We start from the raw sequence: 13,982 nt of genomic DNA on the forward strand, positions 1-13,982 counted from the left end.
TCAATTGTTAGATGCTTGTTTCATTATACGCATTGCTAACTTCATTTTGTTTGATTGGGTTTTTCAGTTTTTGGGTGTTAATTTTGTGAACTTTAGCTTTTGGCAGAATTTGGGCATACTTACTTATGTTACAGTTTGTGTGGAAAAAAAAACCCATCCCAAGGATTATGTGTGGCTGAAGTGGGTGCTTGCTGGTGAGAAGAGTGTTCAATAGACCCATTGCATAACGCAAAACGCTACACTGACGCGCAGGTTTTCACGCAAAAAAAATAACTATTGTCCAATCATTTGCCTCCTTTGATCCCCACACGTGACGTCACATGCAAGGGGTCTATACCAGAACTAACAAGCTGACATTTTGTCTAATACTATCACAAATTAGCAATTTTTTGTTTTAAACCAAGGAATGCAGTGACTTTTTTTTGGGGGGGAGGGGGGGGGGTTTCCGCATAATTATAGGGCTTGTAACTTGAAATGTTTACTGTACCAGATTTGAAATGAGAGAAGAAAAAAAACCCAGTTTAACACTTCAACTGTTTAAGTTGGAAGAGCACAACGAGAAGATTCATCTCATATGTAGTGTGTGTAAGGATCTTAGTGAATAACTCTAGTTTAGATAGTTAAATTAAGTGTAGTGCTAAATTTTAAAAATTAATGATAAAACTGTACTGATTGCGTTTTTAGAATTCAGGTAGTGAGAAGAAATTGAGGTTTTGAATACCGGTAGTACTAGTTAAGCATTTTCAATTCATCTTTTCAAATGTTAATGATGTTCTATTTTTTCCCTGGTTATGGGTGGTAGGATCTGTATGCAGGGGTGGTGGGTTTAGGGAGTGGGGAGTGAGTCTACAAAACTGCCTGTAGTATTTAAAAGCTCGCTATAGGTTCATCTGCTATTTCAATATACAATAATGCAGAGCATGTAGCTGACCACTCAATGCATGAAATTATATTATGCAAATAAAATCATTTATGCACCAGAATACATCCATTATATAATCAGGATGCTGTATATTTATATTATACTTTTTTTTTCTTTTCTCTTGGAAAATTCATCTGTTATTTTAATCATCTTTTGATTGTTTACTGATTTACTTCTTTGATAACCGCTCTTGACGTTGGTGACACTGACTATCCCATCAATCTTTAGGTCAATATTTCGTTTGCTTCTGATCAATAAGATTTTAAAGAAATTTCCCTAAAAATAAACCAATCTTTAAATTGAAAAATCGCCCAGATTATGGAAAGTTCCGTTATTATGTTGAATGCAATTCTAAATATAGCCCTGACTGTTGCTCTTAAGTTTTCCAGGTTGCCAAATGTTGGTAGCTCTGCTTTTTCAACAGCATTGATGATACTGTAAGCACACCTGCTTTTACAATTGTGCGATTCTCTAAAGACAATAATGACCTCCAAAAGTAATTTCACATGAAAAACAAAATAGTTGTTCCATTATAATTTTAGCACTAAAACAAAGGGCTCAGATATTTGCATGTGCAATATATTTGAAAACTTTTCTGGTTTTTGAAATTGAACAGAAAATTGAATTGAAATTTGTAAAACTTTGCCCATTCTTTCTTGGTAAAGGATTTTGGATCTATAAAATTAAATCTGAAATAAATGCATGGGAGAAATGGCCTTCTGTCCTTGCATTCGCGTGGGTGTTTTCATCACAGCTTCTGAAGTCTTGATACATTTTGGAATTCCATCCTGCCTTTCTCAATCTGGGTATCAATTCAACGATTTCACTTTTGTTTTTTTGTTTTATCCCAGGGCTCCCTCATCCCTGGAATGGCGGGTGCCTCCATTTTGCTCTTTTATTTGTTCTTCATACTATGCATTTTTTTTTTTTTTTTTTTTTTTTTTTTTATATCGCCATGGTGATTCTGAGCAATTCTGTACATCACAGGCCTTGTATGTTTTTGCTTGTATTTGGATGCAAAATAAACAAATTGCTTCACAATTAATTTTTAAATCGTTGACCCACGATGGCAAGGCTGCCCTAACCATGTAATGTATACCATTGCACCTGACCATAATCAGCACAAATTAAAAAATAATGTAAGAATTTGTACCTCAACTGAGCTTTGTCCAATTAATCAGCTGATTGTTGTTTGAATTGCTAATTATAAGCAAGTAAGCTTTGTGGCATTTTCTAATAGAGAAGAGGTAATTGAGTGTAGAGCAGAATTCGTTGTTGGTATCACACTATTAGTCACTTACACTGTGTAGTTTGTTACTGCAATGCATATGCTCACCTCTGTGTACATACATGTAGTTAATATTTTAATGTACTTCTGAAAATCAGTTTTGAGCATGCGAAGCAATTTCTTCAAACAAATTACTATGAGTCAAAACAAACTTCACAACAGCAGTTTTCACTGTACCTTTTACTCACGTTTCTGTTGTGAGTCACAAAGCTCACTCAAAATTTGAGCTGTCAAAGTAGACTCAAATCCAAAAATGAAGGAAAAAAAACACAAATTGTTTAGTGTGACGTCACTGACTTATTTCCTTTATTCCTTCCTCGTCTTACTAGGAGGAAGCAATGGGAGCGCTGAATGCGATCCAAGAGAAATACGACCATCAAGCAGCTGAGCTGGCTATATCCAGCAGCCAGGGCCTGGAACTACAGGCACAGATGGCTGAACTCAAAGCAATGGTAAGTCAAGCCTCTTATTAGGTGTTGTTTTCCCCCTTTTTTCTTCTTCTACTGTGTTATATGGGAGACAATTTTTCCATCAGTGTCCTCTTGATTCAGCCTTCTCAACCATTTTCTCCATGTAGATTGCAAGCGGCAAACTCGGAGCCACCATAAGTCTCTCAGATGATGACAAGTTGAAAACGGAAGCCCTGAAATCCCCAGTTTCCTGCTCGGTTGGTTCTGCACCTCCTCCTCCCCCAATGGCACCATTTGCTCCTCCACCACCCCCTGGTATGGGACCACCCCCTCCTCCTCTACCCCCAGGCCAAGGAGGCCCACCACCACCTCCAGGTATGCATAGACACAGTTCTTTAGATAACATTATTCTATAGTTATTCTGTGGCAAGTTATGTGGAATATTAATTTGTTGTTTTTTACACTTACACAGATGTGTCTTAGCTCTGTATACTCGGAACTTTCAGACTTTTGTGGGGAAAAAAATCACAGGCATATTACTTGGGTGGGATTAGAACCCACAACTTCTGGAGCAGTGTCTTACCAGCTAGAACATTGAGATTGCCCGATAGCTAGAGTCCTATATTTTAGCAGCAGGTACCTCAACGATTTAATAGGTGTTAAATATTTACAAAGAGGCTGGATTTTTTTTAAACCTTGATCTTTCAGGCATGATGGGCATGACCAAGAAGAAGAATATCCCCAAGCCGTCCAATCCTCTCAAATCCTTCAACTGGTCTAAACTCCCTGACATGCAGCTTCAAGGAACTATATGGACAGAGCTGGATGACATGAAGGTAATGAAATACTTTTGGTAACCCCTTGAGAGTTACATAAGCCTTTGAGTTAAAGGATTTGGGTACTTTTTCTAAGTTAAAACAATTTCATGAAAATATGTTTTTAAAAGCTAAAATAATTTTCGTATCATGATCAGTGATTATTTTCATGACATTGTTTTACTAATTTCTCAAAAACTACAGCTCCTTAGCAACTAATATTTTCAGGGAAGCTTTATACTATCATTATCTTCAAACTGTGTAAGTTTAGTGTAAATCTGTAGACATTGGTGGTTTCATTCTACAAAAAGTACATAGACCCTTAAATCGCTCCTCGTGTTATTAATTTATAGCCTTTGAGAAAGACTATGCTTGGGCTGAAACGTCAGGCCATTATTGTTTTTGCGATAATTTATATTCTTACAGGCATGGTTAATATTTGTGTGCTCATTTATGTTCACTATTATGATGTAAGGCAAGCTAGATACCATTGATTGGAAGTTCTAGTCGTGAAACTATTTATGGAGGTCATACTTTGGTTAATGTTACACTTTGGTTAAACTGATTTAATTTTGAGAAAATTCCATTGTAAAAACGAAACACAAATTTATGTATTGATGCTTTGTAAAAGGAATAACCATGAAGAGGGGTAGACTTAACACATATTCTTCAATTACAATCTCTCAGGTTTTAAAGATTATGGACCTGGCCGACTTTGACAAGACGTTTTCCGCCTACCAGAAAGTACGAGGAGAGGACGTTGACGGCGACACAGGCTTCAGCTTCAAGTCCAGTAAACCCAAGGAGTTGTCAGTGATTGACGGCCGGCGGGCGCAGAACTGTACCATCTTACTGTCTAAGCTGAAGCTGACTAGTGCAGAGATCACCAAGGCACTGCTGAGCATGGACCAGGGTGAAGACATCCCCAAGGATATGTTGGAACAGGTAAAACATTATGAGAAATTGTTTCAGGCAAATTAGTCGCAGCATTTTGTAAATCTGGCAGAGTCCATTTAATATGATTTTTCTTTCCACTTTTTGTGTGTTTTGAACTTAACACACTCAACTTTGCAAGATTTTTGGGTGAAATTTTGCAGGAAAAAAAATGTGTATAAATAATATCGATGTCATGGCTAGTTTTATATCTTGCTCTGTGAGATGTTGAATTCTGGTGACTTAAAAAATAGTCGCAATTTCATTGAGTTTAGCGATATACTCTTGACTATGTATTGTGGACGGAAAAAAAAGAAGTATTGCCCAGGCTTACTGTTAGTACTTATCTCTACTGGTGTTTGTTTCAGCTTTTGAAGTTTGTACCGACACAAGAGGAGGCTCTCTTACTGAAAGAGCATGAGCGGGAGATTGACAAAATGGCCCGAGCTGATCGATTCCTCTACGACCTCAGCAAGTAAGTAATGTCAAATCCTTTAGAAAGTGAAAAGTACAAACTAATAAAATCCGCAGGCAAGATATTAGTGTTTGAATTTATAATTTTGGAAGGACTTTTAAGAAATGTTCTTCAAATAGATTACTTATACTTTCAGAATGATACATCTGTAGTATGGTCTGCTAGATGGGCAGTAAGCCATTGGTACAAACAAAGTATCTTTTTTTCGTTATGTGAACAACTTCGGTACAATTGAAGGAAAATCAAGACTCCTAAAAGTAGTAAAATGCTGACATCATTTCAAGCAAAAGTGTTGCAAACATTTGTGGAATTTGTGTTGGTTAATGACCATTCTAACTGGTGTATGATGATGGCCCATAGGGGTGTGATAAAAGCGCCCAGTATTGTTATTCAAATTTGTCTTTCTTGTTTTATCTAGAATCGTGCACTTTGAGCAGAGGATGAAGTGTCTTTACTTCAAGAAGAAGTTCCAGGAGAGAATGGGAGAATGCAAACCAAAAGTAGATGGTGAGTTACAATCAATTCCAAACCTTCCCCATCCTAGAGCACACAATTTTCTACCTTCCCCCCAGGTAGTAGTTAAAAAGCAGGACAGTTCTTTTAAGAACTGAGAGGTCTCCTGAATTCCGGAAAATTCTACTCCACGGTAGAAGAATATGAAGCAAGACAGTTCTCTAAAGAACAGAATCTACCTGGCAAGTAGATATACACAAGGTGTTACGGCAAACCAAGTATATATTTCTAATCTTGTTTGTTTCTCTACATTTCCAGCCATTCTAAGAGCCTCCAAGGAGCTGAGTACAAGTAAGAGATTGAAGAAGATCCTGGAGATCGTCTTAGCGTTTGGTAACTACATGAACCGAGGGGCAAGAGGGAATGCCTCTGGCTTCAGAATCTCAAGTCTCAACAAAATCCTTGACACCAAGTCGAGTATCCCTAAATATTCCACGCTTCTTCACTATTTGTCTGCAGTATTGGAGAAGAAGGTAAGACTGAAATCGAAAGACATCATAATACTATGATAATAATAATAATAATAATAATAATATAAGACTTGTAATGTATCCACCTTGCTGGGTGTTCAAGGCGCAGTAAAAACCAAAAACAACAAACAGACACAACAAAACTAGTCCTTGAAAACCTGTGACGTAAGTTTTGAGAAGAGATTTGAATGTTGTGGTACAAAGACAAGATCTTGTATTAAGTGGTAGAGAGTTCCAGATGCGTGGTACAGCTGAAGAAAAAGACCTGTCACCCCATGAGTGTCGGGACTTGGGTTCAATGAGACATTGTGTTGAATGAACTCTTGGTTTTTACAAAGGAAAATTTATTCCAATCTTTGACTGTGATATCGCAAGTTTATTTTTGAATGAAGTTGTTATCTATTATTGAGGTATTATTTTGTATGATTGTTGCAGTTCCCTGATGCCTTTAAACTTGAGGAAGAGACTGCATCCATCCGAGAAGCATCCAAAGTCAAGTATGTTTAATTTCATTGTTTGTGTTGTTCCATTTGTTTGTTGACTGTCATCTTAAATTCAACCATTCAACCAATTTTGTCCACTATTACAAATGAAATAAATTTACCTATAATTCAATTTGAAAATGCTCTGCAGAAATGTTCAGAAGTTTTTGAATTAAATAATCAAAACAGCTGTTGTGAACTTGCTTACCAACCGAAGTGACCAATTGTTTTTAATGGCCCAAGTTTTGACCATAGCAGAGTCTTTCTCAAAACATGGGACCATGAACAAATTTTTGAAATTTTTGCCAGTAGAGTTAATATTATTGTTATTTTCTTACTCTATTTCAGCATGGCTGAATTAGCTAAGGACATCGCTCTGATTGGTGCAGGTCTAAAGGAAGTTGAAAAGGTATGCATTATGAAGCGTCTTATCTACTCGACGCAGATTTTAAATTGCTTAGAGTAGAAGGGTCCAAAGGGCTGGGTTCAACGGGCCTAAAACTTTATTCTTTAAAATTATGAAAGTTTTGCCTTTGCAAAGGGAATATCTCTATGAGGGAACTTTTACTGGAACATTTCAAGGGCACCAAGGCGATGGCATAGGGCATTAGTAGCGTGCTTCTGTTACCTCTGTGAAGTACCAGGCATGTTTAATTGGATATTCTTCTATTTTCGATCACTGATATTACAGCTGAGTTGTCTCCAGATCTCCATGTCCCTCATGTCTGTAGACGTTTCTCAAGCTGTCACAAACCCAGTGTCTCTTCTTAGTTAATCAACGTATGGTTGAGAATAAAGACACTGTAATTCAAAGTATACTCACATTTGTTCTCTGTATAGGAACTTGACTTCCAGAAGAATAGGCCAAACACCGACAGAGGCGACAAATTTGTGTCTGTCATGAGTGATTTCAAGACAGTAGCCACGATCAGCTTCTCCAAGCTCAATGATGTACACAGTCAAGCAAAGGAAAAGGTCGGTTGACACAATTCATTATTCAACTTAAAATGAAATTATTGCTGCAGAAAAGTGAAATATCAACTCTTCACTTTGTTTGTGCAGGGAAAGTATCCCCAGCTCCAAATGTGTGGTGATCAGTTTACAACTTTTAACTCTGCTCTTACATTGCTATAAATAACTGTTGCTGTAATATTCCTTGTTTGCTTTTGTTCTTGTATCTGGGTTAAACGATATTTGCAGAGTATACACTCTTCTTGCCTAATCACAGTGCTAGTCTCGCATAAATTCAAACATTTTTGGGACAACTTTGTTCCCAGTTACATTGCTTTAATGTGTGAAAGAAAAAAGCTTTCGCACTGTTACGGATCCCAATGTTTAAATTCGCTCAGGACGAGTATTCATTTTACATTGCCTTGCACATAAACATATTTCATCAAAGACGGGCTTGATTGTGGTTTACAACAATGACCATCTTGATTGCTCCTTGTTTGTATTTTTCTAGTCTGAAGATGTCTCTAATATGTATTGCTGTATCCACTTATTTTTGTAATTGTAATTTTGTAATATTTTTATGCAATTTTTTAGCTTTAAAGGGAAGGTACACACTTAATAATTACTCAAAACAAATATTAACTTAAAAACCGACTTGGTAACGACCATTGGAGAGCAGTTGATAGTATAAAATATTGAGGAAAACGACTCCCTCTGAAGTAAAGTAGTTTTTGAGAAAGAGGTATTTTCTCACTAAAATAATAAAAGACTTCTAGCTAGAAGTCTTTTATACCTATCTGAAAGCACACAAATTCGTGTAACAAGGGTGTTTTTTGTTTCATCATTATCTCGCAACTTTGATAACCAATTGAGCCCAAATTTTCACAGGCTTGTTATTTTATGCTTATGTTGGGATACACCAAGTGAAAAGACTGGTCTTTGACAATTACCAAACGTGTATTTTCCCTTTAAACTTTGTACAATGAGGAGATTTTGGCCTTAGGGCCGCCTGTTTCAATTTAAATGTGTTGATAATAACAAATTATAACAGAAATATATTTATTTTGCCATGTTTTCCTAAAGTTACCACTAGTAATAAGAGTATAAACAATTTTGTTCTTCTATGATCACAATGACACTATATTTTTGCAATTGACTTTTTAAATTGTTGAAGGAAAAACAACACATGTTTTATAATTTGTTTGCTTACACTATATCAAACAAACAAAGGTCTTGGTATAACTGATAAACTGTTTGGCTATTTCAGACGACCAAGATCATCAAGCAATTTGGGGAGGACCCAACCAAGATGACGCCAGAGGAGTTTTACAGTACATTTGACGTCTTCATTCAATCCTTCATTGAAGCCAAGATTGATAATGAGAACATGAGGAAGAGGCAAGAAGAGGAAGAGAAGAGGGCTCGAATTGAGGCTGAGGTAAGCCAGGGAGTCTTAACCCTCCTACTGTCTGCCTGACTGTCCAATAACCACTCTGGTTTTGATTTATACATGTATGACAACCTCGTATTGACCCCTTGCAAATGACGTCACACTCTCAAAAAGCACCCTTACTGAGACCAAAGGAAGCAAATCATTGGCTGTTCTTTGTGCATTGGTGACATCGGTGTCATCGGTTTCACTGTTGCGTTTCATTATGCAAGGGTCTGAATGATGACATGTGAAAAATGCATCTGTGCAGTACATGCATGTACTGTACAAATGTAGATTTGTACACAGCTGTACTCGTGCAGTTGAATGGTTTTGAACGTTTGACAATTTGCCAGGAAATGTTAACAAGAATAGGAGTGTTGATTAATCATAAATTATTGTCTTTGGCTTAAGATACCACCACCTATGGGAACCCAAAACCCAAATGGCGGTACTCTGACAAGATTAGTATACCTATTAAAACCATTGATAAGCATTTGCTGTTGAAACTGCAGTACCATAGCCTACAAAGTCAAGGAGAAGAAATATTGAGCTGTTCACATTTTCTATTATCTCTGAGTTTGTAATTACAAAAGTAAATCTTGATTATTTTGCAGAGAGCTGATCGGGATCGCAAGAGGAAAGCCAGTAAGAAGGATGGCCAAAATGGCCTGACCAGACAAGGAGAAGGAGAGTTCGATGACCTCATCTCGGCACTGAGGACAGGAGACATGTTCGGCGAGGACATGGCCAAGATGAAGAGAAATCGCAAACGACAGACCCAGTCCACCCAGAACTCTTCCAATGGAAACGGTCGGCCAAAGATGAGCGAAGTGAGCAGGGAACGCGTTGGCAAGCCCAAACCAGTAGCGCCTTCGTCAAAAATGACAGCTATATAAAAAAGACTCCATGCTATCAGACAGATTGCTAACTCGGAACCACAATGCTTCATGATTGGAGGAAACTAAAAAGGCAAATATGTCTGCCGTTCAGAACAAGAGTGATTGCCTTAATGCAACCTATTCCAGTTGAGGCCAACGTCTGCAGTATCAGCTGTAATAAAGTACCAGTCTAACTTCAGTTCTTTTAACCCTGCAATTCTTAGCAACAAGTATCTGCAAAAACAGCAAGTGTATTTCCAATAAGCAACAGAATCAAACTTCAGTGGAAGGGTTTCAGATATGTGTGTCAGCTGCAGTCAATGTGATGTCGCCAGGTGTTTGCAGTGATGCTGTCCCTTTTATACAAATATTCACATCATCGTTGTAGGACTCCCCATTTTTTTCAACAAAATCAAATGTCCTTGACCTTGAAAAGTATCCAGAGGGTTTATCTATTGCTCGACCTGAATCATACAGCTTATCCATCTGAAGAGGCTGCCTTCCCCCATGTAAAAATGTGTCAGATTTGGGTAATGCTCTCCCTGATTGACCTTGGTATAAACCTCTTCACTGACCTCACATTTTTATAGCAGTGTGGGAAATCTTCAATAATGGACTAGTATGCACAAGTACGGTATGCCATCCATCATAGCATTTCCTATGTGCAGTTTTAGTTACGTATGTGCGCAACATGCGCGTGTATGTTAGTACTCTAACATGGCAAATGATAACACAGTGACGACATCTGAGAAGAATTTTCATTTGAGTAGTACCATGGATGTATACTCCCAGACAGATTGCCATGATATAAACGACCCTCTAAAAAGTTGTCAACATTAAATCGGCTGAAATCAATTTCTTGCAGTACAACTCTCTTTTTAAACACTTGGATGTTCACTCAAAATGAGTTGATGTAAACACATAAACTGCCCTTTTAGGCAAAGCTAATTTTATGGTTAAACTGAGGCATTCCAGTTTTTGACTTTTCATTGTAAAATCTTAGCGTATTAAAATGAAAATAAAATCGTTTTGAAGATGTTTTTTTAGATGTTAAATTTACCAAATCTAGAAAAGCCCCAAAGTATCAAGCATAAATGTATTCAAGTAGAAGCGAATTGGGGTAACATTGACTAGTTTCAGACCCTGGACCTCATTTATATCAACTTGTATAATTATTTCCACTGCCGTTCAAGGTATATTCCCTGACCAAACCAGCTTCCATAATAGAAACTATGACTGTTATTTTGCACCCTACTGCTAGTTTTATAACTCCCAATGTAATTATAGTAAAGTAATTTCATGCGGCAGTATTTTATTTCAATTTGTACAAATTTGATTTAACAGCCTTTTTCCTGAACTCCTTTTTTTTAACCAACTCAATTCATGTTAGATACAAAAGTGGCAAACTGCTGAAGAATTTAATTTGTACAAAATGTAAATACCACTTCAGTTTGTTAATAAGCCCTGTTTTAAAATCATTTTTCAATCTTAAAAAACCTAAGAAGACATTCAGTTAAATGAGTTTCATTGCCACTGTATTTTAAGCATATTTTGGTTTGGCTCTGCAGTTACAGATTTTTTTCCGTTGGTAGGTTTGCTTTGGTTAGTTAGCGTAAGTTCATAAAACAGGGTTCCACTTAACAATTTAAAGACTTGTATCGTCTTAGCTTCTGGATGTTGTTGTGAAACATGCGTTGTTCACCAAGTAGCACATGATTCTGACTCAAGGAACCAATTATGTTCACTGTTGATTACTTCAAAGACCGATTCTGTTTTAGTAACAAATGTAGTTGTCCGGGTCATTACATCTTAGTTTTTATGCTTTTGGATGGAAAATGTTCACTTTTATTTTTCTTTGCTTTGATCATTCACTGAAGGTTTCTGTGAAATCTTATCTACAAAGGTTACTTTAGTTGACTCTTGAACGATTGACCTCAAGGTCATGTTCATTTGACCTAGAGGTTACATAATGTGACCTTGAGGTCACAATTTGACTTTTTGTTACTACGACCTTTCGAAGTGTGAAGCCCAGTTCATGAGAAGCAGAACAAGTTGTAAATTGTTTTAATATAAAATATAAAAAAATAAGAAAGCCATAAAAATGCAAGCTTCTCTTTTTATGCAAAATATCTTTTGTGTAAAACGATTTCATGCGTATAATTGTACATAGGTTATTTTTGGTGGAGACTTTTTTTGTTAAGAATTAACAGAAACTCTGCAAGAGTGGATTTCATAACTAATTTTGAAATCTGAGAAAAAAGTCAGAGTTGCACGTTTAAGGAAGACATGCCTGCAATGCTGTACAGATTATTGAAAAGAGAACTTATTGAATATGTGGTATTGATTATGACAAATTGATCATCCCGATCACGCATTGATCATGCATTGATCGTGCATTGATCGGTGTGATCAGCTTATGATGATGTATTAACAGTGTTTATCTAACAGTGTACAGTAAAGATTATAGCTGCAATGTGGTCAATAGTGTATGTACATGATGTTGTAGCAAGTGAAGTATTTGTGCATGTGTTGTCTTTTCTTTTTTTCCCTTTTGTGTTTCTAATTTATTATACTTTGTTTTAAAGGTAAATATTGGGTAAAGTCATACAACATGGTTGTAAGCATTTTTGTTAAAGTCACCCCGTTTGTCATATTGACAGTGTAAACAAATTGTCAACATTTTCACAGCATGACGCAAGGATTCTTACAAATCAGTCTAGGTTCCAGTTATATTATTTGGGGGTCCAGTTGCTTTTTAGTCCCTATAGATTTTATGTTTACACTTGTGCTGACTAAATGGAAACTTCTCCAGATATTTATCGTAAACATGACTGATTGTTACTTTATTTTTGTCTTCATATCATTCCAAAACGTAAAATGTAAAACAACCTAAAAATAAAGTAACACATTTTTTAAACAAGCAAAGATTGAATTTAAAATATACTTATGATGATTTGGTAATTTCTTTGTCACAATCGAGATTATTCCAGTCTTGCCTTCAAAACAAAGTATAGTAAATAATTGGAACTATGAATGTCTTCTTTCTTGTTTTTCCCCCTAATGAGGGTTGAGATTGCTTTGACTATTAAGAGATGTATAAATTTAATTTGTATGCCAACATTAATATTAATTTCATCAACAGTTTTGTGACAGTCATCTGTCACTTTTAAGGGTTAATGGGTGTAAAACAAGAATGCTCAGAAATCACACACAGGTACAAATATATTTATGGTATTTTTGTTATGTTGTATAAGAGTGATATAAGTATAAGAATCAGAATATTTGCTCTGAGATAAAAAAAAATCCCCTGAAAAAATGAAGGGAAGATACATTTTTCTTTTTCAGCTGATCCATCCATTGAATTCCTTGTTTTTTTTGGGTATCTTATCAGTGCCATTGAAAATGTTAAAACACAGGAGGCCTATAGTCTTGTTGTGACTCTTGTACTTTCCTTGTTTTTATTGACAAACTGCAGTTGCATGCCTGAAGGAAAAAAGAAGAAAAAGCAACTTCTAAAGGAAGTCAATTGTTGTATTTAAGGAAAACAAAGAACCTTTTAAAGGATTAACAAAATGTTTCAGTTTCTGCGTTGGGTACAAACTGCCATGAAATGTCAAAAGTTAAAAGTTGTTGAATCTCTAGCTTCATATTTGCATCCAAAATAATTGGAGCAACCCCAGATGTCTGTATTCTAAAGTTTTGGTGTATTTAAATGTACAAAATTGTTTTATGCTTTCTATGTAAAGAACAAACATATTGTTACAAAACAAAGTTTCTGGTTTATTTAATATATTTTTGTCTTTTTCATTTTTTGTTGACAATTTTGTCGATAATAGTTGCTATATTATAGTAAGATACTATTAAATATTGAGTGTGTATAATTTCTTCTGTCTGTTCATTTTGCAAAGGAAATGTTGAAAACAAAACTAGTTAAAAACAACTTCTCAATTCTCAACTACATATTTCGCTGATTCAGGTTTATTTTTCCTTCGTCTAAATATAAAGTTTAATTCTGGCGCTCCATAGATAGCTCCTCTGTTTATTTTCCCATCTTTTTGTTGATGTATGCGTGTCTTTTGTACAAACATTAATTAAGTTATTTGACAACTGCTTATGTAATGTCATGTTTGTATCAAAAATGTTTAACTAATAAAGTATTAACCAGTCAATGGTATTCCTACAGAATTTTGAAATGAGTTTACTAGTTATTTTTTCTGTCTATGTTGGAACCTTAGTGTTTGATTAATGATACAATGTAAGTTGTGGATTTGAAAAACAACATGTTTTATTTCAACATTTCCAATCACTACAATAATGAGATTCATCAATACAATGTTCATAGTTTTCCTTTACTGGAAATTTGTCTTTACAAATCTGTTGTATCAGACTTTATTGCTGAGCCTGTACACATCA

The 13,982-nt window shown here is 35.9% G+C and overlaps 1 protein-coding gene across 4 annotated transcripts in view; it reads left to right on the forward strand.

Annotated features, from left to right (window-relative positions):
- Window positions 1-11,548, forward strand: part of LOC139947228 (disheveled-associated activator of morphogenesis 1-like) — an 80,978-nt gene extending 69,430 nt beyond the window's left edge. For all 4 annotated transcript variants that reach the window (XM_071945109.1, XM_071945132.1, XM_071945117.1 and 1 more), the window contains 12 exons: window positions 2,540-2,662; window positions 2,788-2,995; window positions 3,329-3,456; window positions 4,123-4,380; window positions 4,737-4,843; window positions 5,262-5,350; window positions 5,615-5,829; window positions 6,262-6,323; window positions 6,657-6,717; window positions 7,149-7,283; window positions 8,527-8,697; window positions 9,306-11,548. In XM_071945109.1, coding sequence (XP_071801210.1) covers window positions 2,540-2,662; window positions 2,788-2,995; window positions 3,329-3,456; window positions 4,123-4,380; window positions 4,737-4,843; window positions 5,262-5,350; window positions 5,615-5,829; window positions 6,262-6,323; window positions 6,657-6,717; window positions 7,149-7,283; window positions 8,527-8,697; window positions 9,306-9,587 — 1,839 coding nt within the window. In that variant the 3' untranslated portion in view covers window positions 9,588-11,548. The remainder of the gene's footprint in view (window positions 1-2,539; window positions 2,663-2,787; window positions 2,996-3,328; window positions 3,457-4,122; window positions 4,381-4,736; window positions 4,844-5,261; window positions 5,351-5,614; window positions 5,830-6,261; window positions 6,324-6,656; window positions 6,718-7,148; window positions 7,284-8,526; window positions 8,698-9,305) is intronic.
- Window positions 11,549-13,982: the final 2,434 nt, after the last annotated feature.

The sequence above is a fragment of the Asterias amurensis genome, chromosome 1 (genome assembly GCF_032118995.1).
Source record: "Asterias amurensis chromosome 1, ASM3211899v1".
NCBI classification, from domain to species: Eukaryota; Metazoa; Echinodermata; class Asteroidea; order Forcipulatida; family Asteriidae; genus Asterias; species Asterias amurensis.